The sequence below is a fragment of the Myodes glareolus genome, chromosome 18 (assembly GCF_982192425.1).
Source record: "Myodes glareolus chromosome 18, mMyoGla1.1, whole genome shotgun sequence".
Classification (NCBI taxonomy): domain Eukaryota; kingdom Metazoa; phylum Chordata; class Mammalia; order Rodentia; family Cricetidae; genus Myodes; species Myodes glareolus.
This window is the reverse complement of record NC_142043.1, coordinates 31,858,079-31,884,813: the sequence shown is the minus strand read 5'-3', so window position 1 is coordinate 31,884,813 and position 26,735 is coordinate 31,858,079. Positions and strand designations below refer to the sequence as shown.

Sequence of the window (26,735 nt, the reverse complement as noted above, 5' to 3'; positions counted from 1 at the left end):
CTACCTAGATTTCCTTGATGAGGGTTTGCTTTTGTGAGAAACTAGATTAGGCAGAAATCCTCAGTAAAGTTTAAATAAAAAAAAAATACAAAAAAAAGCCTCTCATACTATTTTCCATTTGAAACAGGGTTTCACCTAGGACGTACGAGCTTTGAATTCACCTTTCTTACTAAGAATGACCTTGAACTCTTGGTCCATAGGCTGCAGTCTCTCAGTGTCTGGCTACTGTGAAAATACAGGATTTAAACTTGAGTCGGTGGGCTTTCTTTAGAGGCCAAATAGTATCTATTTCAGCTTCTGTTGCAACCACTCTGCCTCAGTAGCAGGAAGCCAACCACAGGGGGCCTGTGTGATTGCACATGACTTTGTCACCCATAAGCCAGGTGCCCAGCTGGATTTAGCTTATGTGCTGGTTGTGGTTTGCCAACTCCTAATTTAGAACGTGGATTTCTAACTTTTTTTCTTTTCAGACTGACCTTCATCTTGTACACATATGTTGTAGCTGCTTTTAGTCAATGGTCATTATAATAGCTTGTGAGATAGGGTGACAATGTTTCTTTAAATTTTAACATGAAATATTACAAGCAAATGTATATGCAAATTTCCACTTATCCATCATATGAAACGATTACCTATCCTTTTCTGACATGAAATTTATCCTTTAGTCTTTGGTTTTAGCTGATTGAAAAAACAAAACAAAGCAACAATACTAAAACTTGTTCCAAAGGGTGGTTGTGTGGTACTGTGTAGGTCAAAATTCTGTAAAGAAACAGGGCCAGTCACATACACACAAGTGCAGGGAGGATTGTGCGCAGAGGGAGGAAGTGACTGTGGAGAATTGTGTCATGTGATTATGGAGACTGAACACCACCAGATTCTGCTGTCTACCGACTAGAGAAAGCCAGTGGTGAAGTTCAGCCTTAGCCATAGGAAAAGTACAGTCCTAATCAGGACAACTACTGACAGAAGCAGGTCACTGTGCTCCAGGTAGGCTGTGAGGGAGAGTCTGTCTGTCTTTCTTATTCAGCTTAGGCTTCAACACATAGGACGCTGCCCATCACACTGGAGAGGGAAAGCCACTTTGCCCAGCCTGTCAGAACACCCAGACATGTGCAGAAATGCCAGGCACCCCACACTCCAGCTACAAACACACAGCATTAGCTGTCATGATTACACATGCGCATCAGCAGGCTTGCTACACTGCCCCCTTGTTTGTATTTTTAATCTGTTAGCTTCTTAACAAGCTCGTTCTGTAAATGTCTCATTGTCTGTCTTTGTGTCCCTCTGTGGTGTTGTGTTGTTCTGCTCCCCTTCTCATCTTCCCTCCGAGCAGCTGGTCCCGCCAGGCCCAGCTGTCCCATCAGGAGCCTTTCCTATGTGGCTCACTCTTACACTTACTCTCTGTCACCTGAGGGGCCATATTGGTGGCCGTAGCCTGCCTTCACCTTTGCTGTCTCATTTGATGGTTTGGCAATAGCATGGTCTTCTCAAAGCAATTATGCTAATATTTTACTTCTAAGTTTATCAGCCAGAATTTGTCTGTAAAAAACCTTCCCCAGGCCATCCTGAAGATTGATTTCCCCTGAGGTAGAATTCACAAGGAACAGAGGAGTTTTAAATCTCACTTATAGATTGGGTTGGGAGCTGAAAAAGTTAGGTTAATTGCCTAAAGTTGTGGGCCTCCTGACTGGTCTAGCAGAACCAAGCCCAGATAGCCACACTAGTGCTCAATAACAACTCAGTCTACATTGCTCTGTAAGCTCAGTGAGAATACCATAGTTTTCATTGGCCCTCTTCCACTATTCTTTTTTTTGGGTAAGTAAAAAGGGAGTAGATAATTTTATTTAATAAATTGGAAATAATTTTGGAGGACGAGTGAGTACTTATGCTTAAATTTGGCTCTGTCAGACCGTAGCTGTCAGCTGACCTTGGACAGATTGCTTAATCTTATCATACTCCAGTTTCCTCATCTATGACATGAAGATCCTAATAGTATCTGTCCAAATGACTTGATGTAAGCATTAAATGAAATTAACACAAAAAAGAAAATTGCTTAGACCTGTACTTTGCACACAGTAGATATTCAATATCATCTTGTTTTCTGTAGACAAACTGTCCCATAGTTGTGCTTTTAATTCTATGAGCCATCCACGCCAAGCATTAGAAATATTGCAGTAATTGTTAGGAAAGCGATATGGCACTGTTTACTGCTACAGAGGGTGATGGTTGGTCAGCCATGAACTGGCAGCGTGAAGACTGAAGAGGTAGCACCGACCTAAAGCATGAAAGCAGCAGAGACTGCATTTTGCTAACCTGTGATTACAGACACGTGTCTTCAGGTTCTAGTTACACCTGTGGGATTATCTAGTAAGCTTATGGATGGTGTTTGAAAAGATGTATGGAAACTGCTTTGCACTCACGATTTTCTTTTGTTTAAGTCTTATCAGAGAGGTTTGTTGGTTCTGTTTTTGGTTTTCTCATTTGTTGAATCTGAACACTTCCTACTCTGACAATTTTAAAAGCTGTCAAGTGAACTTCTGTCTGTTCAGCTGGACATGAATTACTTTATTCTGCACTAGGTGCAAAAGCCAAATGCTTTCTGCCCTGTTTTTCATTTCTTACTTGTTAGAGTACAGATGGTGGTGCTCCATTTAAATCGTACTTCTCATCTTTATGTGTTTTGTCTGCGAGGAACTTTTGGAATGTATTTAGCGGACGCTTGTAGTCAGGGTGGTTTCCAGGGCTTTATGAAGCAAAGACTCTGCTCTCCAGATGAGCTTCGGGGAAGAAAGCTGCAGCTGCCATTCTGCGTTGTTTCTGCACTGCTCTGTCGGAAGCTGAGGACGAAGGGTGCATGAACATTTAGTCTGATCGCTGGAATTTTCCTATTTGTTCCATTGCATTTCTTTTTTATTTTCTTCTATTCAATATATCCATTGATTTTTTTTTTATATCCCTCACCCCCAACTCCCCTTTGCCCCCATATCCTAGTCCTCTTCTCGTTTGTTTCTGTTCAGAAAGAAGCAGACCTCCCATGGGTATATGGGGATCAACAAAGCATGGCCTATTAAGTTGCAAGTTGCGGTGAGACCAAGTCATCCTGCCCCCTCCCCGCCCCCATTCAAGCTGGGCAAGGCAATCCAGTATGCGGAATAGGTTACCAAAAGCCAGGCAAAGCATTAGGGACAGCCCCTACTCCCATTGCCAGGAGTCCCACAAATAGACCAAGCCACACAACTATCACATATTATAGTGGGCTTAGGTAGTCCATTCAGGGCTCCTATGAGCCAGGTTAGTGTTTCTGTGGGTTTTCTTGTGGTGTGCTTGACCCCTCTGGCTTCTGTAATTCTTTCTTCCTCTCTTGAGCAGAAGTCTCCGAGCTCTGCCCAGTGTTTGACTGTGGGTCTGCATCTGTTTCCGTCAGTTACGGATGGAAGCTTTCTGATGACAATTGGGGTAATTGTCGTCCTTTGCACTTCTTATCTTTTTCTCTGTACTGTGCTAGCAAAGCTCGTCACTGTATTTTTTTCTTGAGTTATCAAGTATGTTTTGTGCCTTCTTTGAAAGGGAACCTGCATTATAAATGATTTGTACCATGTATAACCTTTCTGAGAATTTGAAAGAGCTTTGTATTTGGCCATGAGAAGTGGAACACTTGCATTTATCACAGTTTCCTAGGTGCATAAGTAGGCAGCCAGGCAGCAGTGGTACCGTTTAGTGTGCTATGGTCCACATGGGGTAAGTGTGCGATTTGTCATTGTAAAGAGCAGCACAGGTTGTTCCTCAGTCTCCACCTTACTGTTGGTGTGAAACTGCCCGACCTGGACCAAGGAAGGGAGAAGCACCATGTGCAGTAGCTGTGGGTTTGTGCTAATGTTTTAGGGAAGAAAGTATTACTCACCTTAAACACATTTTCAGTGTTATTTCCTTATTACATGTCTTGGGCTTTCTGTATTCACAAACAAGCACCACTGTGGTATTAAAGATGGGACTGACTGAAGCTGTTCTAGTCGTACTTTTGTATTTCAGTAGGTTACCTTTTCGTCCAGGAAAGGCAAGTGTCTGTAGGATTCTGTTTCCTAGCTATTAAGGGGCAGTGAAATGAGAAGCCTGGATACAATGAAAAGGGCCGGACTACAGTCTTCAGGTGTATCTCTGTGCAGGTGCTTTGCAAAGACACACGTCCTTTCAACTCTGCCTTACCAGCGAAGCCTAAACGCTAGAAAGAACCCTGGGTCTAAAGCCACAGGGCACAGCCAGGCCAGCACCTTAAAAACTCTGAAACGTCTTCCCAGCAAATTAAAGAAATAACATCTTCCATGTGTGGGCAGCTCCAGAGTTAAGTCAGTTTTCTGGGAATGAAGTTCTTCCTGACATGTGGATGCTGTGCCCCTTTAGAAGGAGCCTTAGCAGCTCCACGGGTTCACAGTAAGTCACTGCGCGCACTTTGCTTCTTGGTGTGACTTTGCTTCACTGGGGTTTGTCCCGTGTTCTCATTCGGATATGACGGCTATCATCTCAGTTTTGGGCGGGTTCTTGGCAGCAATGTCAGCCACGTAGAGGAGTGTTGTGCACGTTAGCTTTGTATTTGCTTAAAAGTTTCTGGTCGTTAGTATTTGTGTGCCTCTTAAGATGAGAGGAGGAGGAAGGTTCAATATTAACAACAGGTAGCATTGTAGAGAACATTGGGTTTTGATTTTCTTGTTTAAGTTAATGTACTAAGTAGAAATGAGTGAAAAAAATGTAATATTGATTTTTCTTGAAAAACAGAATATTGTTGAGGAATGAAGTTTTCTAAGCCCCAAATTTATACTTTTTTTCCTTCTTGAATACTCATTGTCTGTAACTCAGACTCTTTTGAAAAAAAAATCTTTTATATTTGTTGGAGTAGAGGTAAATTGAATGAAAAGAGTTTACATTTTAGCATCCGTGTTTAATGTGTAATCGCAAGGTGAATTCATCAGCCGTCAGCTCTCACTTCTGCGCCCTTTGCTTTGGTTAGCTCTGTTATTCTTGCTTGTTCTCTCATCTAGGATGTGAAAGGGAATTATGTGTGCATGAGAAATCATCTCTTTAGTTTGCTAAATCATCCCAGCAGCTGCCGAGCGACAGGGACATCTCTACAGAAAGTGGCAGAGGCTCACCCGGGAGAGTCCTAGGAATCGGAGCGCAGGGGGTGACAGAGCTGTGCTGTCGCCTCGGCAGGGCTCTCTGACTGTCCAGCTGATAATGACAGCCAAGAGCCGTCGTCTCAGCTCTTCTGCTTGATGATCTGAGTAGATGTGGTTCTCAGTGTTTTGTGATCACCAGGCAGGTGACTTTTTCCCACTCACCATCATTAATCTAGGCCACCCCAGTGAGTTCTTTGTCTCCATGGTTTTATAGCATCTACAAGCAGCATTGCCTCTTATCACTTAGGTAATTTTTCTGTACAAACCTTACAAAATACTTGGGTACTGAACGTTGAAAGGATGGATTTTTAGGGTTCTGGTTGTGGGACTGGTGACTTTGCAGCATGGCCCAGGTGAGTTGCCGAGGTCCTTGCCAGCCTGGCTGTGGAGCTGCAGGCAGATACACTATTCACTGTGTTTTCAAGAAGGACGTTATTTGTTTGATTTAACTAAAAGAGGCTTTTTGTTTGAAAAAGAAAGCGTGTTTTTCTGTGTGGTAGTTCAAACCTCATATGCCCACATGACGGCATTTCATTGTAGCTACCAACCCTACTCTAGGAAAGTCAAATCTCACAGCACTTTTACGGGATGCCGTGAAATACCGTAGTATCTGTGGACAGAATGGCTTTTGTTTTTGTACTTGCACAAGGCAAATCTAATCATATAACCAGACAATTCTTAATCTACAACTTACACTACACCGCGTGTATTTCAGATCAGTGTATTTGATCTGGAAAGAAGCAATTGGCTGTTGGGTGTTTATTTTTCAGTCTGGGAAATGGGAAGAACAATATTACTTTGAAAGTATTATTGGATGTGGTTTCGGTTTCACATTCAGATTTGTAACACATTAATACAATGTTAAAAATTAACATTTTCGGGGTCAGTGAGACAGCTTAGCAGGTAAAGGTTCCTGCCGCCAAGCCTGACAATCTGAGTTTGGTCCAGAGATCCTTAGGGTGGACGGAGAGAACTGAATTTCTGACAGCCCCCCCGCCACACACGTGCACTGTGACACACACACACACACACACACACACACAACAAGATATTTCAGGTACACAGACTCCATGTGAGTGCAGCTTCAGCTGACTCACTCCCTGATGGTGCAGAGCTCATGAGCACTTTCTGCTCAGAGCCACCGTTCCCTTATGTATAAGGTGGAACTGGGTTTGTTTCATGGTGTTCAGTTTAAGCAAAATCAATATAAAAGTGTAAAAATGTATGTAAAATGTTTCTCTGAACAAAGTAAATGAAGGAGCACCAGCATCACAGCTCACTCAGCCTTGCCGGAAAGTAGGCACAGGTTTGGAACTGTGAACGCCAGCTTATCATTTAGTTTGAGTTTAGTCTCACTATTTCATGACTAATGAGGCGTCATATTCCCATTGGTCATCAAGTTTTAGTGAGACATGTCAGGAATAAGTATAGTCTCTCAGCTTTACAATAAGAAGAATATTTTTTATTAAAGTTGCCATTAAATTGATATCATTTCAATAAATTTTTTGAGTCTAAGATATTCATATTTGCAGTTTTCTAATAGAATTTTGTGTGAAAAAATCTACTTGATTTATATAATGATAAAATGAAAGGAATGCCTGTATTCCTCAATAAAACTCAAATAAAAATGCATCAAATGCATTTTCTCATTTCTTTTAAAGCCTTTGGATCACTTTCCTTTAGAATGTCTATTATTCCTGTCAAAAGACTTTTCTTTAATAACTTGTGTTTCATTGCATTGCTATTTTGAGTTTTAGGCAGCAAAGCTAGAGGTGACATCCATACTCTACGTCATTGTTGCAGCAAAGGTCAGTGAGGGAAGGGTTACGTCCATTTTTCCTGTCACCTCCCACCCTGTTACTTAGAACTAAAGTGGCAGGAATGTATTCACTTCTGACGTAAGATATGCAAGGAACCAAAAATACCATTACTAATTTGCTGCATAGTCTTGAAGACATAAGTTCATAACCGCATCTCAGAGCTCTTCAGAACTTAGGGAAGGTACAGCGATTGCTTAAGCTGTCAAGGTGGAACTGAGTGTTGGTTAATTCTGTACAGCCTGTGGGAGGGGTCTTTATGCACATGGCCTCTGTCTGTGGCAACCTCTTCCACCTTTCCTGTTGAAATGCCCAGCTTCATAGGCTTTATCATCTGGGAATACTACTTTGTATCTCTAAACAGAATTTTGAAATAATAATAAAAAAATCCATCCTTTTTATTTTCCGCCTTTTTTCTCCAGTGTCTGCTGTTTTTTTCTTTAAGGAAAAAGTGTAATTAATAAACAAGGTGTTGTCCGTGTTATGCAGCAAAAAAAAAAAAAAAGACAGATTAAGGCTTCTTTTATTTGACTTTTGTTGCCTCCCCAAGCGAGTGGAATAGTGTTGAGCAGCAGCCAAAATGTGGAATTTGAGATTACTTGTTTCAGTATTGAATTTTGGCTCAGCCATGGGAGGGAGGTTTGGGTGCAGTGTTCCCACGGTGGAACTGAGATGACTTCCTTTGCACACCATGTCACCTTGTTCCCTTCAGGAGCTGCTCAGCTTGCGCTTCTTAAACAGCCACGTAACATTTTGCAGGTTCATGGTGCATGATGTTTTTATAACAGAAAGAAGAAATAGAAAATGATGATATGAACCAAGAAAAGTGGAGATCTGGGAAGTCACTGTATGTTTATGTGCACACCTACTGAATTTAGTTCATAATTTTAAAAAGATTTTCACTATGGAAAATAGTGGACATAGAAAACAGGAATGCCCCTCCACCACAAGCCATTATCTACCTGGGTTGGATGTACACAACTCAAATAGGGATAAACTGAAGCCTTTTAACTGGGTATGTGCGTGCACGAAACAAATCTAAGGAGCAAATGTTGTCAGTTGTGAATTGGGTGGTACTGAGAGAAGATAAATTCTTCAGAATTTATGGAAAATGTCTCATGTAGTTGCTTGGTGAGGGCTTCACTGCTATTACTCAAGTTTCAAAAGTAATATTGTGGCTATATTTCTTTAGAGACAAATTGATTTGGGGATTATTAGTATTCCACAAATTACTCTTTAAAGCTGCACATCAAAATATTATCCCTGTAACTTTACACATGTTGTGTTTCTCATTGTGCTTCTGCTCATTTGTATGCCGTAGAGAACATCAGAGGCAGCTGTTGAATTTCAATGAACATTCATCTGCATATGAAGAGGCTCATAGGCCTGTGATCCCAGAAGCTGTCCAGGCAGAGTCCCATTCTTAGATTTGCAGTTGTCCCTAGCTTTCTTTGTCATAGCATCTCACCATTTAAATGATTAAATTTGAATTAATGTGAAAGTTATTTTTTTTAGGAGCAGCCTTTCTTGAAAACAGAATGGAAAATAATTTCTGTTAATATTGAGTTTATGACACAGTAATCTAAAAACTTGCAACAGAAATTTCTATAACAGAATGGTAATTTGGAACATTATTCATATGTATGTATTTAAAGATAATGTGCCTCATGAAGAGAAATATTTCATATAATAATATATTGAAATAAACTGTTAAAGTAAAATTATAAGCAATTGATTTTTTCTTAGTGTATTCAAGTGTGATGTAGCATAGAGAAACAATTAAAACAGTTATATTAAGGGAAAGAATCCTTTAACATAATTATTTGCTGTAGGAGAATATTTGTATATTTTTATATAGCTGGAAGAAATTAAATAAATCCAGCACAAAACTGAACTTGGAGACTTAGTGAGCTAATCATATTATTCTGTTATCTTAGCTCTAAAATGGTGATCAGACTATGGGGAATGCTGTTATAGAATACTTATTATAATGAGTGACAACTTTTGATCTTTTTAAAATAATTCTTTGAGTGTTTCATACAGTGTATTTTGAACACATTCACCACCCTCATCTCTTTTCCTTACTAACCTCCCACCCCTTCCCATTCAACTTTGAGATGTCCTCTATTTTCTTCTTCTTTGCCCATCAAGTCCAGTATGTATTTCCCAGCTAGTCTTGGGGTTGAGGCCTGCCCTGCTGTGTAGTTAGTCTGTTAGAGGTCACATCATTAAAGGAAACTGACACACCTTTTCCCAGTGACTATCAAATACCAGTAGTTGCTCAGCCTGGTGGGACTGTGTTCATCTTCCTCCTCTTATGTTGAGATTTTGTCTGGCTGGAGCTTCTGAAGGCCTTATAAAATGCTGTCACAATTGATGTGAGTCTGCATGTTGTACATCTCCCCTTTAGCAAAAGTTCCTCAGCTTTAAGGCAGGAATGGGTACTCCACAGTCTTTTTTGCTCTGCATGTTGATCCGTTTTAGGGGTAGGATCTCTGTGTTAATTGCCATCTACTTCAAGGAGAGCCTTCTCTGATGAGGATTGAGAACTGGCTCTGATTTATAGATATGATAAAAAGTCATTGCATTTAGAAGAATAATGTATTGGGTTCCCTCCTAGGGTCTATGACCATAGGTTCTTGTCTCTGTTGACAGTGCTAGGTCATGGATCAGGCCTTTGCTCCAGTCAGAAAAGTGGTTGGTTGTTCCTATAACATCTGTATCACTATTACACCAGTGGGCCTATTTTGTCAGGACAGTTGCAGCTTGCAGGATTCATAGCTGGGTAGGATTGAGGTTTACTTTTCTCTAGCAGTGTTTGATAGCCAGTTCTAGTAGATGGCAATTAACACAGAGATCCTATCCCTAAAACTGATCAACATTCAGACACAGCACCTTCCAGCACCGTGAACATTAGTCTGTAGGGATGAGGCTTCCAGGTGAGTATGAATTCTGTGACTCAAGTGCGTGCTATCTTTAGTAACAGGAGTTTATTGTCAAGTTCTGGAGAGAGCCAGGAGTATTGGCACTCCCCTACTAATAATAACTTAAGAGATGTGAGGAAAGGGTCATTTCTGTCTTCATTCGGTACTTCTGATGCACTAGGCAGAAAGTCAGAAGGGAGGGAGAACCAACAACTGGCAGACAGAGCAAGGACTAGGCATTTACTCTACTCCATTCCTCCACACATCCTTTCTTTAAAAACATGACACTTTTTAAATCTCAGTCCCTTAAGAGAGGTTGTAGAATGAGAAAGTTTCAGCAACCGGAAATACATGAAACTTGACAATTGTATAGATTAAAGCAGTGTAACCCAGCAAGTCCATGTGGCCCTGACTGTTATTTATACAACTATTACTTATGTGCCAAATAAGTGCAGAAAACACAGAATTTAGTGAAATAGACAAAATCTCTGTCTTTAAGGGGTTTTTACCCTCAGGATGTCTCTCCTTCATCTAGACTTAGTATGTCCTATGCTGACTCTCTACCTCTCCTGAGACAACACAGCACAGAATTTTTCAGTCACAACACATCCCAAACCATGTCCAGTATTCTTCTTGCATGGTGAACAGAGCCACCGCAAGAGAGAATGTCTGCTTCTGCATTGGTTGTCGCCTCCTTCCCCTCAGCTTGCTCTCTTAGAGCCCATAAAATAGGCAGTTACGTCTGTAGTGCCAATGGTAGGTTTTATCTACTGAATTTTTAAATGTACCCAGACATGAAAGTGGAGTTTGATAGATTGCTAAACACAGCTAAGATATATTTGTTCTTTTATATTTGGACAATCTCATCTGTGTCCTTCACCACGTATGGTAAATAGTTGAGAAGTTTTGTAATTCAATGAATGAACTATGCACAGACTGGAGGTTCAGAGTCACTGCTGAGGAACTCTGTTACTCAGATATCCGCCAGCAGAATTATAGTCAGCTGACTAGTCCTATACACAGTCACGCGCCAGAGAGTGATGTCTTGGCCAGATATGCACCACTTGTGTGGTAGGAGGTCTTCATACTGCAGTATTGCTCTCCCTTGTTTGTGGTTTCCAAGTGATAAAAGCATAGCACATATATCTGAGCACAGTTTATAATACTTGATGATGATAATTGATTATGTTTGCATATTTATATTTACTATATTGTCTTACCTCAACTCCCAGTTTTGGGATCTAACCAGGACTGTGTACATGCTGGGCAAGCACTTGACCACTGGGCTTTATGACTTATACGTTTATAGCACTGGGGATATAGCCTGGGATAGAGTGTTTGCCTAGCATGTTCAAAGCCCTGGCATTGGTTTATAGCACTGAACAAAAGCAAACACCAAACTGTAAAAGCACACCATATTATGCCAGCAGTAACCCCCATATGTTTCCTGTCTATGGGTTGTGCAAGAGACCACACTGATGGATGGTCATTGCACACTATCATGTAAATATGCACTCTCCTCTCACAGTCCCACCTAACATACACTTTTTCAGACAGCATCTCCATTGATAACGACACATGTCTGTACTTCAGTGATAGCGTGAGAATAGACAGTTACTAAGCAGTTTGAAAATTAGCATTTAATGTGAGACTTGATATGAAATATAGATAATTTTATTATTCATAGTTTGATGTGTGCTTTGTGTGGGGGGGCACATGTGAGTTTTTTGGTTTGTTCACTAATGCACTACAGATGGAAGCAGATGAGTCTGTATTCAGCTGTTAGTTTGCCATTTTCTGGTTGTTCTTTGGATATGTTCGTGTTTGACCAAACTAATACTGACATTTTAATCTTAACATTAAATTCCTATGAAAGAATGAAAGATTTATTATGGGTCCGGAGCATCTGAATTGTGAAATAATGGTTTCCTTTAAACATTTCTACGGTGGTAAAACTGAAGGAAGAAAAAGCATTTTCCTTCTATCTTTTCCTGTGCCTGTCTCTTGTGTGCAGATCGTTTGAAAGAATAGCATGGCAACATAAATCCAGTGTCTTAATGAGAAACCACACTGATGCTGAGAAACAAACAGATAACCTGAAGCCAGACAATGAAATTTACATAGCCCTCCCTTGGTAGAGTCGTCTTCCTGCATTGCTGAGAACACAATCTGTCAATAACGTATTGTTTGGTTACAAGACAACAACCGCTTTGTTTTCAGCTCTAATTCAGAACCTTGATCATAATCTACATGAAGCTAGCTATCTGGGCTCATGCCTATAACACACCAAGAGGGAGAAGAAGCATTTCTCTTCCTTCAAACATTGCGTCATTTCTCTCGATTTGATATGCTGTCTTTCTGCAGTGAATCCTATCTGTGTGGTTTATGTAAGTAAGTGATGCAGCACTCGAATTGCAAAGAAAAGCACAACACAAATCTATGCATATAACCTTTTTGTACAAGATAGATTTGAATCCTGTAACTAAATGCTTGCACTCATTAAGGCTAGTGAACTTTGTTATTCAGCCTTTCATCCCTCTCACTGGGAAGTATTATAGTGTTATAATTTGTATTCTCTACAAGGCAGACTAGTTTATAGTGACTTTATGTAAACAGACATATATGATCCTCGCTGCTATAAGACAGAAAATATTTTTCCCCTGATGCAATGGACTGAAGTGACCAGGCAAAGACAAATAGGGAGACTGTGTGTGGAAAGTGGATAGAAGCTAAACGTGAATAAAACTGACAGGAGGATCCTAACCTAGCAGAAGCTGAGGACAGTTACTTTTTAGAAATGTTTGTAAAAGTCCTTATTGCTTTATCCCCAAGGAGAAAGTCTAATTCTCTTCAGTTTGGTCTCATGGAGGAGCTGTCAAGGCAGTGAGCTGTGGTTCCCAGTCAGCCCATGGTCAAAGGTCAACAACTAACCACTCTGTGACTTGTCCTGTTAAGTGGTGACATTTGATAGGTTAGGGCTATTAAGTGTATTTTAAATTTCAGTGATTAAAGCTTATGTTGAGCTTATTGAAATGGTCCAATCCGTAGGCATTTGTCCTCGGAATCTTAGGAGTGAAACCTGCCTGCATCATGCCTCAGTAGACGGTTACCCGTACCTTAATGCAGATGGAAACACAGGTTCAGTTTGGATTGTTGGATTGGTGTTTTATGATTGAGGGACCTGATGGCAGTCAGCTCTGAGTTGCGGTACCATAATGTTGGTAAATTAAAGGCAGAGCTGGACAGTAATTAAAGCAATATAAACAGGTTTTCTTTAGGAACTACTAGAGGAGAGAGAATGTAGTTGAGAATGAGGAGAGAGAATATTATAGAACCGGGCGCAGCATCAGCAAGTGACGATCTATAGCCAAAGAGTAAGTGGGTCAGTGGATGTGAAGTTAAGGGAAAGAGACCTTAAGGGTGTGGCCTGGATTGGGAAAGATGAGAGTGAAGTCAGACCCTTTGTAAGTTACCTCACTCATTACAAAGCCTGGCATCTCCAGCTACCTGATATTTGTTGGGTTGTTTCATAACAAACCTTATGGGGGAGCAAATGCCATATTGGTGTGCCCTGTGCTCACTAATGTGGATGAAACTTAGACCTGTCCTGCACACTCAGGTTTTCAGTTTATTGCCCATTACTTCCATCTATGTAATACTTTTAGTGTTATGCTTAGTAATTTCACATGAAAATTTGCTCAAGAACTTTTTCTTCAAGCTTTCCAGAATATGCATTTTATCTAAAAGAAGCATGGAAATAAAGTATGACCTTTTATAGATGTTTTATTCTGACTGTTAGATTCAAAACTCTGAAGATGCCCTTTGGAAATGACTCGTTATGTGTGCTCTGTGGCTTTTCAAGACTTAGCAAGTATTGCCTGGGTGTCATGGAAGAACATTTGATGTGCTCTGTGAACCACTTACAGCTTCTGAGAATTTAGTTTTGAAGGCTTGTGAGATTACTGAGTAGTAAAAGCAGGGCATAGTCTAAGATTTTTCTCCTATTATTTAAAGGCTCTTATGATCTGCCATTTGTTGTAGTATGACAGTTATTTTAGAAACTTGGTTTTCGTTCTCATAGTTTTTCATTTTTGTTTTGTTTTCTTTTTCTAGACAGGGTTTCTCTGTGTAACAGTCCTAGTTGTCCTGGAACTCACAGAGAGCCACTTGTCTCTGCCTCCTATGTTGTAATTAAAGGCATGCGCCATCATGCCCGGCTATTCTCATAGTTTTTACTGAAATAATTAGGTGAGAAATTTACCTTAATTTACACACTCCTCCATCAAGTTGGATTTTACCTAATATTCTGTCACATCGAATATCCTTTAATCAAACATATTATCAATGGTACATTGTCTGCCTTTGCTTGACCAATGAGTTATAGGCATCACCTAATATAGGTATTAGAAAATTACCAAACATCAGTCCCTGAAAACATTTGATGGGGGCATGAAAATAGAATAATGCCCTTTCAAATGCTGTAGTAGACCAAGGAGTTCTTCCACGTGCAGTGAGTTTATTTTCTTGCATACTGGTGTAGTGCTGGATAGCCCAGGAGCAACTGACCGCCAAACTGATCAGTACACAGCAGACACTAACAAGCCATAAGATAAACACAGGCAAGTGTAATGGAAACCAAATATGCAGTGATGAGAACTATCCTAGAGGAGTATAGGGGTGCATAGGGAAATGCCACTGAGGTGTGGAAGAAGAGTCAGCTCGCAACTCTGGCCTCCAAGATGAAGTATCTTTTGAAAGAAAGAAGTTACAACCTAAAATGATATATTGGAACCTATGATTTTGAATATCTTATTATTGAGGAAGAGCAGTATTATGGAAAGAACTTGGATTTTGGAACCAGACTTTTCCAATTTCGCATGCTTTTCAACTCCGCTATTTATTTAATGTCTGAGTTATATTACATTGCCTCATTTCTTTGAACTTTAGTTTCCTCTTGTGTACCGTCATCATAGGGAGACCAGTTATTTGAAATGATCAAATGGGATTGCACTTTTGAAAGCACCCAACAGTATGCCTGGTGGTACCTAAGTGCCTTTCAGTGAGTGCTAAGTCCCTTTTCCACCTCTTATCCTATTCATTCTAAAGTCCCTTCCACACCATTATCTTGTTTTATGAACACCACGGCAGGGATTCCAGGTGGGAGGCACCTGTAGTGGCTCATCCACTCATCAGACATTTGCTGACAGCTTGCTTCCCAGAGTGGAAATGCAGAGGATGGCATTCAGTATTTTAAGAGGCACTTCATAAGTAGAGTGAGTTAGGATGTAGAATTTAAAGGACAGTTTAGGAGGAGGACAGAGAGGCTAGACTGGTTTCCACCTAGTATAGTTTCTGAAATCAAATCAAGGAGGGAAAATTGATTATTTTCTGCAACAGATTATTCTCACCATTAATCAGTAAGCAGTTGACCCTTCATGGCTTTGGGCTTTCATATCCTTAGACTCAGTGAACCTCAGATTGAAGTGTTTGGGGAAATTGTTGTGTCTGTACTAACCACACATAGATGTTTCTATTGCTATTATTCCCAGTGACAGTGCCACAGCTATTCCCATAGCATCTAAACTGTATTACTTATTATAAATAATTTGAAGATCATTTAAAGTAGATGGGAGGCATAATAAGTTAAATACAAATATTACACTCAGTTTTGAGCTATTGGACATTGACTTGTAGATTCTAATTATCACTGGGATTGCTGGAACAATGCCCATTAGATACCAGAGGCGGGGATGATTATAACCTTAACTTTCTCCTATCTAAGATGATTTTTATTGTTTCTTTAAAAAGTTTGTTTAGTGTGCTGCAGAGACAAGTAGGTAGGGCATTAATAGGAAAACCTTGTTTCCGTGTGTGTATGTGTGTTACATTTGTGTCACAGAAACCCAGGAGATACATAGATTATGCATGTCCATGATCACTGAATCCCTTAGTTTGATCCTAGCTGGTGCTGATGCCATTACTGTATTGACTGACTTGGTCTCTTTTTTTTTCTCAGTTTGATAAGGGTTACTCTTACAATATCCGGCACAGCTTTGGAAAGGAAGGCAAGAGGACAGACTATACGCCTTTCAGTTGCATGAAGATTATCCTGACCAATCCTCCAAGCCAAGGGGATTATCATGGTAAGTGCTTGTGCTGGATGCTCGGGAATGACTTTTCGCATTGCTGAAGGACCTAGCTTGTGGTAGCTCCTGTCTGTGTATGTGTCAGGTTGGAGACCGTGACAGTGATCTGTCTTATTACTGAGCCCACTCAGCCGTGGTCAGCTTGTGCCGGAGCAGGCTTCCCGTTCTCTTTCATCCACTGTTCTGTATCTCGTGTTCTGCAAAGGTCTTAGAAGATAAGAGTGTTTTAGAGCTGTTTGTGCTTTTTATTAATGTTCAAAAAGCCATGTGTGGAGGAGCAGTGTATTAGTTTTCTTACTCCTGTCATCTGATTAACAGAGATTAAATGAGCAGTTTAAACAAGTCCCAGTGTTAAATTTATGTCAGTTTGGTTGAGTTGTTCACACACACACACACACACACACACACACACACACACACACACGCTATAGTAAATTTTAATTTCTAAATTAGGCATAGCAAGAGATTAACAATAATAGAATAATTATAGTGACGTACTATAATAATAACGTATTAATGTACTGTCCTTGCTTTTATTTGATATGAGCTGATACGGTATATTTTGGTATCAATATTTTGGAGGCCAGCGTGATAGATGTAATCATTGTGGTGTAGTATTGGGAATATCATGTCAGGTGACCCTAGGCCAGGCGAGCTCTGATGCTCTGAATGGGTGGATGTTATGACCAGGTGATAGAAATGTTTGCAAAGACTCAGTATTTGGTAGGTTTTCATCTTTTTTTTTTCTGTTGGAGAACGTTGTGTGTGTGTGTGTGTGTGTGTGTGTGAAAACTATAATAATAAATTATCTCTTATTAGTTTGTCAGATTACTACCCCAGCATTGTGATTCTTTAGAGGTCATCTGGGAGCTCTTAACTATGTGTTTCCTGAGGATTTCATTCCATCCTTTGTCCTTTTATAACTTTAAAACCTGGTGTGGTAGCACAGAGCCTGTAGTCTGATGTAGTAGATTCCCCTCTGTATGCTGTGAATATGTTCTGTTACCATTGGTTAATAAAGAAACTGCTTTGGACTGTGTCAGGGCAGAATAGAGCTAGGCAGAAAAACTAAGCTGAATGCAGGGAGAGAGAAGGCAGAGTCAGGGAGGTGCCATGTAGCTGCCAGAGGAGAGAGATGTGGAACCTTACCGGTAGGCCACAACCTCATGGTGATACATAGATTATTAATGTGTTAATTTAAGATGTAATAGTTAGTTAATAAGAAGCCTAAATCATTTCTGGAATGTTCCACTGCTGATTCTGCCTCAATTTTCTGTCCATTTCCCTATATAGGGGTCTCAACAAGTTTCTTCAATTGTGTGTTTGTTACCCAATGTTTCCTCCAGTCCTTCATCAGCATGTTAGCAAATTCATACCAACTTGTATTTCAATGCAAGTAGCTTTCCCTATTCCTTTACTGTTCCCAGGAAGCTTTTAAAGTCATTCATGGCTTCATGCTGGTAAATTCTTCCATCAGGCATTTTTAGTTCTGGTTTTCAGTGTAGCTTCACAGGAGCTCAACATTTCCTACATTGTACCATGTCTAGGTTAGGACCTGTATCAGTACTGATTTAATGCAATTAAACCAGGCAAGTGTTTATGGCCTTGACAAATCAGATGGTGCTCTGATCAAGGAGCTCAAGTAGTGGACTCAATTTAGGAAATAATAAAAATACAACTTCAATCTTGCATTTCCATAATAAGCCAACTCAGGATGGTCAGGAATATTGTCTTTCATCAAGAAGACCTTAAATTTCAACCTTTCTTGCAAGTATTTTTTATTTCTTGGAGGAATTATTGGTCAGAACTTTTTATTAACAAGGTGGCTGTCACCCTGACTCAGATCATCTTGCCAGAACAAGAGCAGATTATTTTGGGTTTTGAAACCTCATGACTTCTTGACACCATGCTTGATTTTGTCACATGCCCGGTACTGTTGCTGCTAGAGGTGGTCTGTCTTCCCTTGTACTGTGCTCTGGTGCTTCCTGAGCACCTCACGAGTGCTGGTTTATTGTCCATCATCTGCTGGAAGAGCCTGCTTTCATCCTCCCTGAAGGCTTACTTTAGATGGCATCTTTTCTCCTTAATCAGCTTCCCAACCTCTTAGGAATGTGGCAGTAGCTTCCTCAGAATGTGTAGCCTGCCTAGTGATTTTTTTTTCATTTAAACTCTGTTTCTGGGTTGGCTTAGTTGTAGACCTACTACATGCAAGACCTTTTGTTTGATCCAGAGCTCCATATCAAAGAAGCAAAACAAGACAGAACAACTCTATTCCTGAATCTCTATAAAAACTGCTTACCATACATGGCTTGTCACTCTTTAAGGATCCTTACTGATGTGTACACTCGCAAACTCAGTGCTTTCGACAGCCCCACAACACCTTTTGTGTTCACTCTTTCCCATCCACAAGTTCATGTCTTTGCCATCTTAACTAAACAATTGTCTCATACTGTGCCTGATTCGTTTGCAATTCCATGTGCTAAGGAGAGCCAGTAATAAGTTTCTTCTTTCTTTTTGATCATTTCATGAGTAGGAAATTTGTTCTGCCATAGTATCTTAACAACTTTGGCCTCCTTCCCCACTTCCTTAACTTTTTACTTACAGTAAGTTTTGTTTGTTTGCTTGTTTGTTTGCATACCTAGATTGCCATAGGCAGTACTCTTGTGCTATAATCTAAATGCAGAACTGTGTTATCATGATAGAACTGTGATATCATTGTTATAACTAAGACTAAGTGACCAACAGGCAATCATTGTGTTCAGCATATACACATCAGACATCCTACAATTTCTGCCACACTACTCATGGTGCTGCACAGATGAAACACCTGTGTAAAATTCCATTTGGATATTTTTGATCTTGAATAATAGAAACCACAGAAAGTAAAGCCTCACATATGGGTGGATTCCTGTACTGTTCTTCACAAACACTTGATGAACTGAATTGTCTGATGCACACATTTACCAATCCCCCCCTCCCATACACACACACACACACACACACACACACACACACACACACACACACACACGCATGCACACAGGTCAATTGTTTTAAAATTTTAAACTTCATTAGGTTCACAGGAAGACTGAAAAGAAAGTGCTCCCATGTTTCCTCATCCTCACACATGATGACCTCCTCCATTCTCAGTATCTTCTGGCACAGTGACTGGTTACTACATGTTGCTATTGCTCAAAGCCTGTAGCTGAGATTGGGGTTCACTCTTGGTGTCTATAGTCTATGTGTGGACAAATTTATGGTACTATATATATTGTAGAGAATAAGTTTACTGCCTGATAATTTTCTGTGCATCTCTCTTTCCCCAAGTCTGTGACATCCACATTTTTGACTTTGTGAACATCAGTATGTTTCCTTTATGTTTATTTTCAAAATATTCTGTCTATAAAAAATATGAAAATTTTACCCATTATTTCACATTTAATCATGGGTCTTTCTCTTAAGTCTAGATAGCTAACTCTTAACTGTTTGCCTCACGTTTTTAAACTTGACATTATTTTCTGTTATTAACTAGTCTCTGGAAGATTATTTTAATTTACTTCATAATATATTCTTTAAAAGTAATTTTTAAATCACTTCCCTATTTTTGGACTGTTGCTTGTGTCTATGGTTGTGTTGATATATGTATGTGTCTCTGATATATACATGTGTGCATGTGTGTGTTAATGGAGGCCAAAAGTTGATGTTAGGTGCCTTTCTCTATTGTTCTCTGCCTTTATTTTTAGACATAGCTTCTCATCGAAGGTAGTCCTGCTGTTTGAGCTGGGCAGAGGCCACTCTTGATTTCCAAGTGGAGGCTGGGTGGAAATCTGGTAATAGTCCATTATCTGGATATATCACAGGTTATTTTTTTTTCACTTATTAAAGAACATTGTCTTAGTTAGGGTTTTATTGCTGTGAAGAGACAGTGTGGCCGCAGTAGCTCTCTTATGAAGGAAAACATTTTATTGAGGTGGCAGCTTACAATTTATAGGTTCAATCCATTATCATTATGGTGGAGAGCATGGCAGCTTGCAGACAGACGGTGCTGGCCACATCTTGATTGTAAGGCAACAGGAAAGGGACTGTGGCACGGAGTGAAGTTCAAACATAGGAGATCTCAAAGCCTGGCCCCAGAGTGACACATTTCCTTCAACAAGACCACGCCTACTTCAGCAGTGCCACACCTCTCAATAGTGCCACTCCCTATGAGCTTACTGGGGCCAATTACATTCAAACTACCACAAACATCTTAATTGTTTCCATCAAGTTGCTTTAAATATTAAGTGACACAGAATGTGGTCGGGTTTTGAACAGGCTCTATGACTGCTTTCTGGAATTTCTGTTCTGTTTCTGCTGGGTAGAATAATTTGTTGAGACTTGATATGCATTTGGTGTATAATGTTTAATCTGAAGCTTCTATGCTGATTTTTGGGTTTGGTGATCTATCTAGAGGTAAAAGTGGGGAACCAGTTTTTTGTTGTTGTTGTTTTTTTTGATCTGCTTGACCTTTATGTTCATTAGTGTTTGTGTATGAAATTGTGAAGCTCAACATTTGGTGCATATATATTTACAATTGTATCTTCTTGATGAGTTATTCCCTTCATTAATATGCAGTGGCCTCACTCGTCTCTTCTGACTACTTCTGGTTTGACATCTTCTTTTTCAGATATTTTCAGACTAGCTAAGCCAGCTTGTTTTCCATTTCTGTTTGCTTGATAGATATTTCCCATCATGGCACTGACAGTATTGTACCCGTAAGATGTGTGTCTTAGAGACAACAGAGAGGAAACTCTTTCAGTTAGGTTTTCTATTGCTGTGAAGAGACATGGTCATGATGACCACGACAACTCTTACAACAGAAAACACCTAGTTGAGATGGCTTAGATGATTAGTCCATTATCATGGCGGGACATGGAGGTGTGCAGCAGACATGGTGCTGGAACTGATAGTGCTATGTCTTGCAAGCAACAGGAAGTAGACTGAGTGTTACACTGAGCAAAGCTTGAGCAATAGAGACCTCAAAACCTGCCCCCACAGTGACACACTTCCTCCATCAAAGCCACACTTATTTCCACCAAACCACATCTCCTAATAGTGTCCCTCCCATTGGGGTCCATTTTCCTTTAAACCACCATAGAAATCCTTCTTAATGTGTATAGTGTTTTTAATCTGTAGCTTTAAAAAGTGCTTAGGTTTCATATCTCTCTGCATATTCTAACATCTGTTCTTTTTTCTAGCCTATGTATGTACTTGGCCTCTTCATTCCAGCATCCTTGCTGTTATAATTCTGTATTGTTTGTTTAACATTTTTACACTGAACTTCTCCAGTGTTTTGCTGACTTTATCTCCTTGAATGAGATAAACTTGCTGGGAACCCCCCTTTTCCGAGAATTTCAGGCTGTAATAGACTCAACAGGGCTCTGCTCAGGTAGTCTCTTCTGGAGAATAGGATGTGCTAGTATATTTAGTCTTTCCCTTCCCTCTACAGAAGCTTGATTTATTTATTCATTTGTGTTTATTTAAATGATAAACACTGTGAGATGCTGGTAGATTTTCTGATGTGAAACTCAAAAAAAGTGTAAGCACTCAGCCCCTTGAACTTCTCTTAGATGCATGCACACTGAGGCTCCAGATGGGCTTGCCCAGGGCACTGGCTGTGACAGAGGTTTTGCCCAGGGATTTCTCTTCTGGTCAGGTATAAATCTCTGCATTTACCTGCTTCGCAAAATTTGCCTTGAGATCCTATTTCTATGTTGTTGATTTTTCAATTAAAATTTGAATTTATTCAATTCAATTATCTCTCTGGTTTTTATTTCAAATAACTCATTGTGTTCTGTTTGTACTGCTCAGATTGTTAGTCTTGTGTTGAGCCACCCACAGGAGCATGATCAATCTACCAGGAATGCCATACACTTTACTATACATTTTCTCTAGATGCTTCCTTGTACTAAAATGTATTCTTGTAAATATATATAAAGGATATGCTATAAATTTTGCAGAATTCATAGTTCGTAGAGATCCATAGTTTTACAATGGAAGCTTTATTTATATTTAAATTGTTTGATAAATATATTACTTTAACTTCTTGGCCCTTTTCCATTATTTTTTCATTCCCCAATTTCCACCAATTTTATATAAAATGTGCAGTTACTACCAGTTAGCGTGTAGATATATTCTTCTGTGCCTAAATAGTCTTTGTTCTTCTTCATCCAAGTATTTCTCATTGTCCATCCTTTTATTTTGCTCATGAAATAAGTGATGAGACAAATATAGTATGTGTGACTTTTCTCTGAAGCTGTTTCTAATTGTCCACATTGTTTACTGTCATGGTTCTTCAGAGTTTATAGGGGTTCCGGTCTTCAGGAGATAGGCATAGAATTTATGTCAGAATCTGATTTTATATATTTATGTTTCTTAGAATTTGGATATTTTTATTTCATATATGTATATATATATATATATATGCACACACACCTCTTTTATGTCATTCTGCAGTATTTTTAGAGCGCAGAAATGTGAGAGGTAAGCTGTTATGCCTACTTTGTGATTTCCTGTTCGGTGAGAGAGTGCCAGGGTTCAGACTGCTTTCCCTTCCTAATGAACGGCCATGTGAGTCTGCAAGTGCTGCGCTGTTTTATGTAACTCCTGACCCTGTAGTGTCCTGATACTCGAGCAGCTAAATCCTCCTTTAGATAGAAAGGGAAGCAGTTGCACCCATGGGCAATTGAGCTTTTATTAATAAGCTGTTTGGCATCGAGGGTGGCACTGTGCTGTCCTGGTAAATGACCTTGCTGCTGTATGGTTTGTGTTTTGTTGTCAGGGTGCCCATTCCGTCACAGTGATGCAGAGCTGCTGAAGCAGAAGATGCAGTCCTACAAGATTCCTGCCTCGGGGATCAACCAGGTAGGTCCAGTTTTGCCCAGGATCCTCTGGTCCTGCAGCAGCTCTATCCTCTGGGATTTGTTTACAGAATGATGCTGTGTACTGTGTCAGGACTCACACCAGACTTCTGCCTTCTGGGTGAATTGATCCAACACCTTGACTTTTCAGGTTCTGAGTCCCTGGAAATTGCAGTTCTTCCATCTGCTCGGCTACAGTTTTATTTCCCTTGGTAATAAAAGAACATAGAAATTCCACCCCAACTTATTTTTCTCTGTCAGTTGAGGGCCTCACTTAAAAACATAAATGTTTAATGCATTGAGGTTTATTAATGAAGCTGAAATTTCATGACAGAGTCTTTCATTTTGGAAAATTGTTTTCTGAGAAAATAAAATATACTTTGAAGTCAATGACTGTTCTAGTAGGCTCAGTCGTCACTAGGTTTAATCTGTTTAAGTCTGATGGCAGCTTATTAGGTCTAGTGCTTTTTCAAATACTTTGTTTTGTTAAGAATTTAACTAAAATGCATAAATTGTTAACTAAATATTTAAGAGAATGCATCTTTTAGTAAGACTATCCTTTAAAAAATACCATGGTGTTGTTAGAACCACTGTCCACAGTGCGATTCTGGCTTGCCTTGGGTTCTACAATAGCTGACTGAGCCTATCCTTCCTGGCCCCAGAAGAAGCTGGGACAGCAAAGTCATTGCACATTCTTTTAAAAAAGTTATTATTATTTTTTAATTTGAAGAACATCAATGTACTGGAAAAACCCTACTGTCTAATTGATTCAGCTTACCTTGTAAAGTTTTTAGGTACTTAGTCTAGTCAAAGTGAAGCAATGCTTAACAAAGGAAACTGTCTATAGCCAGTTGAGTCTGGAAAGCACTTTCTGCAAGAGCTGGTCACAGGATGAGGACTTAATAGAAAGTCATGAATTTGAATAATTTGAATCACAAATGCATAAGTTAAAGGCAGGAGTGTGTAAGGCCATTGACTTTCAAGTGAAAGGACCAGTACATGATCTGTGATGGGCAACTTAAGAGGTGCTTGGTTTGGGAGTTGAATTTTCGAAGTAAAGAATTTGAATGGCAAAGAGGAGGTGGTTTTACATTCAAATAGAGAAGCTAAGGCACGTTCTAGTTACAATTATGAGTTGGAAAGATCATAAGAACACTGAGGAGTCGTAGATGTGACATGCCACTAGTATATAACCAATTGGCAGGTAGTGATGCCTGAAGCAGAAGTCAGCTTTTCCAAGACCAGGGTGTTATGGGAGAAGCAGGGTGGAGTAAAAGCCAAAGCAGAATTCTGGCTAATGCTTACCAGAGGTTAAGAGGAAGTAGGATGAAGTCTGAACAGAAATGGGAACACAGGGAGGACACCATGAAGAAAATAAACTTTTGAATTTTAGGCATAGATGAGGGAAAAGAACTCCAAGTCAATGACATAGACCAGATCGTCAACAAGATCATAGAAGAAAATGTCCCCAAACTAAGGAAAGACACATTCACCCAGATATAAGAAATACTCAGAACACCAAATAGACAAAACCATAAAAGAAAATTCCCACATCGTTTCAGAGTTAAACACTAACTATATATAACAAAGAAAGTGTAGTGAAAAGTGCAAGGAAAAAAAACCAAGTCACATATAAAGTAAATCCATTAGAGCTACAGCTGACTTCTCATTGGAAACTTTGAAAGCTAGAAGATCCTGAAGGAATACATTCCAAGTCCTAAAAGACTTATGATGACCAACCTAGATTAATATACCCAGCAAAACTATCTGCCATAATTGAAGAAGAAATGCATTAAAAATATTCCATGACACAAGCACACACACACACACACACACATACTCAACAAACCAAACCTAAAGAAAATTTAAGAAGCAGTATTTCAGGCTAAAGAGAGGAGTGAGGGTAGCAGAATAATTTTGAAAAGAAATATGAGGCTATAATTATTTTAAAAATACCGTTAATAACACAAAGCCACCAAAAATCAGCAACACAATGATGATCACACACACATACACATTTCAACAATAGCTTTAAATACTAGTGATCACAATTCTCCAGTCAAGACACAGGCAGATTGAATAGATTAAAAAATAAAACAAAAACAGAGTAATTTTGATTTACATATCCCTGATGACTAAGGATGTTGAGCAATTCCTTGAGTGTCTTTTGGCCATTTGAAATACTTCTGTTGAGAATTCTCTGTTTAGATCTGTACCCAATTTTTAATTGGACTATTTGATGTTTTAATGTCTAGTTTCTTGAGTTCTTATATATTTCGGAGATCAGTCCTCTGTCCAGTGTGGGGTTGGTGACGATTTTTTTCCATTGAGTTGGCTGCCTTTTTGTCTTATTGGCATGTCCTTTTCCTTTTAGAAGTGTCTCAGTTTCAGGAGGTCTCATTTATTAATTTTTGCTCTCAGTGTCTGTGCTACTGGTGTTGCATTTAGGAAGTGCTCTCTTGTGCCTATGCATTCAAGACTACTTCCCACTTTCTTTCCTATGAGGTTTAGTGTGGATGAATTTATGTTGAGATCTCTAATCCATTTGGACTTGAGTTTTGTGCATGGTGATAGATATGGATCTATTTTCATTATTCTACATGTTGACATCCAGTTATGCCAGCACCATTTGTTAAAGCTTTCTTTTGTCCATTGTATAATTTTAGCTTCTTTGTCAAAAATAGCTGACCTGAGCTAGTGGGAGATCGCCATTTCTGGACTGATAGCAGGAGAACTTGCATCGGCCCTAACCTCACAGTTGTGTGGCTTAGGCAGTCTCTAGGACCACTGGCAGTGGGACAGGATTTATCCCTAGTACTTGAACTGACTTTTTGGAGCTTATTTGTTTTGGAGGGATATTTTGCTCAGCTGAAATATAGGGAAGAGGACGTTGGTCCTGCCTCAAAGTGATGAGACAGATTTTTGTTGTTTCTCCATGGGAAGCCTCACCCTCTTTGAGGAGTGAATGGGGGTTGCGGCGGGGGAAAAATGGGTTGAGCGGGACAAAGGGAGGGAGTGGGACCTGGGATATGTATGTAAAATGAGAAAAGATTGCTTAAAATTAATTAATTAATTAAAACAAAACAAAATAAAACAAAACAAAAACTCCAGAATCTATTTACCTGTTGTCTACAAGAAACACACTTAGTTTTAAAGATAAGTACCTCCTTGGAGTAAATGATGTATAAGCTACTCCAAATGGGATCAGGAAGCAAGTAGGCACCACTATCCTAATATCTAAGAAAATAGACTCTAAACTATAACTAATCAAAAGAAATAAGGAGGGATATTTCATTGTATCAAGAGAAGGATTAATCAAAAGACATTACTGTCTTAAACATATATGCACCAAACTTGCCACACAGTTTTATAAAATATATACTACTGGATTTTTAAAAAAAACAGATTGACATCAATTCATTAATCATAAATGATTTCAATAACATGCTTTCTCCAATAGGCATATTATCTAGGTAGAAAATAAGCAGAGATACATTAATTAATTGATATCATGCATCAAATGGATTTAGCAGATATCTACAGAATATTCTACCCAAACACAATGAATATCCTACCTAGAAGCACATAGAACCTTTTCTAAAATAGACCACACAAAACAAATCTTTTTTTTTTCACTTTAAAAAGAGTGAAATCACTTCTTACATACTATATGGCTATGTTATAGTAAACTTAAAATTGAAAGCAAGCAAATATTTAATAACTTCATAAACTCATGGAGATTAAACAGCTTATTACTTATGATTGACTAATTAAACCT

General features: G+C 39.4%; 1 protein-coding gene across 2 annotated transcripts in view; it reads left to right on the top strand.

The window, feature by feature from the left end:
• Positions 1–26,735, top strand: part of Prim2 (DNA primase subunit 2) — a 207,820-nt gene that overhangs the window by 156,837 nt on the left and 24,248 nt on the right. For both annotated transcript variants that reach the window (XM_087898051.1, XM_087898050.1), the window contains 2 exons: positions 15,929–16,055; positions 22,879–22,961. In XM_087898051.1, the coding sequence (XP_087754177.1) occupies positions 15,929–16,055; positions 22,879–22,961 (210 nt within the window). The remainder of the gene's footprint in view (positions 1–15,928; positions 16,056–22,878; positions 22,962–26,735) is intronic.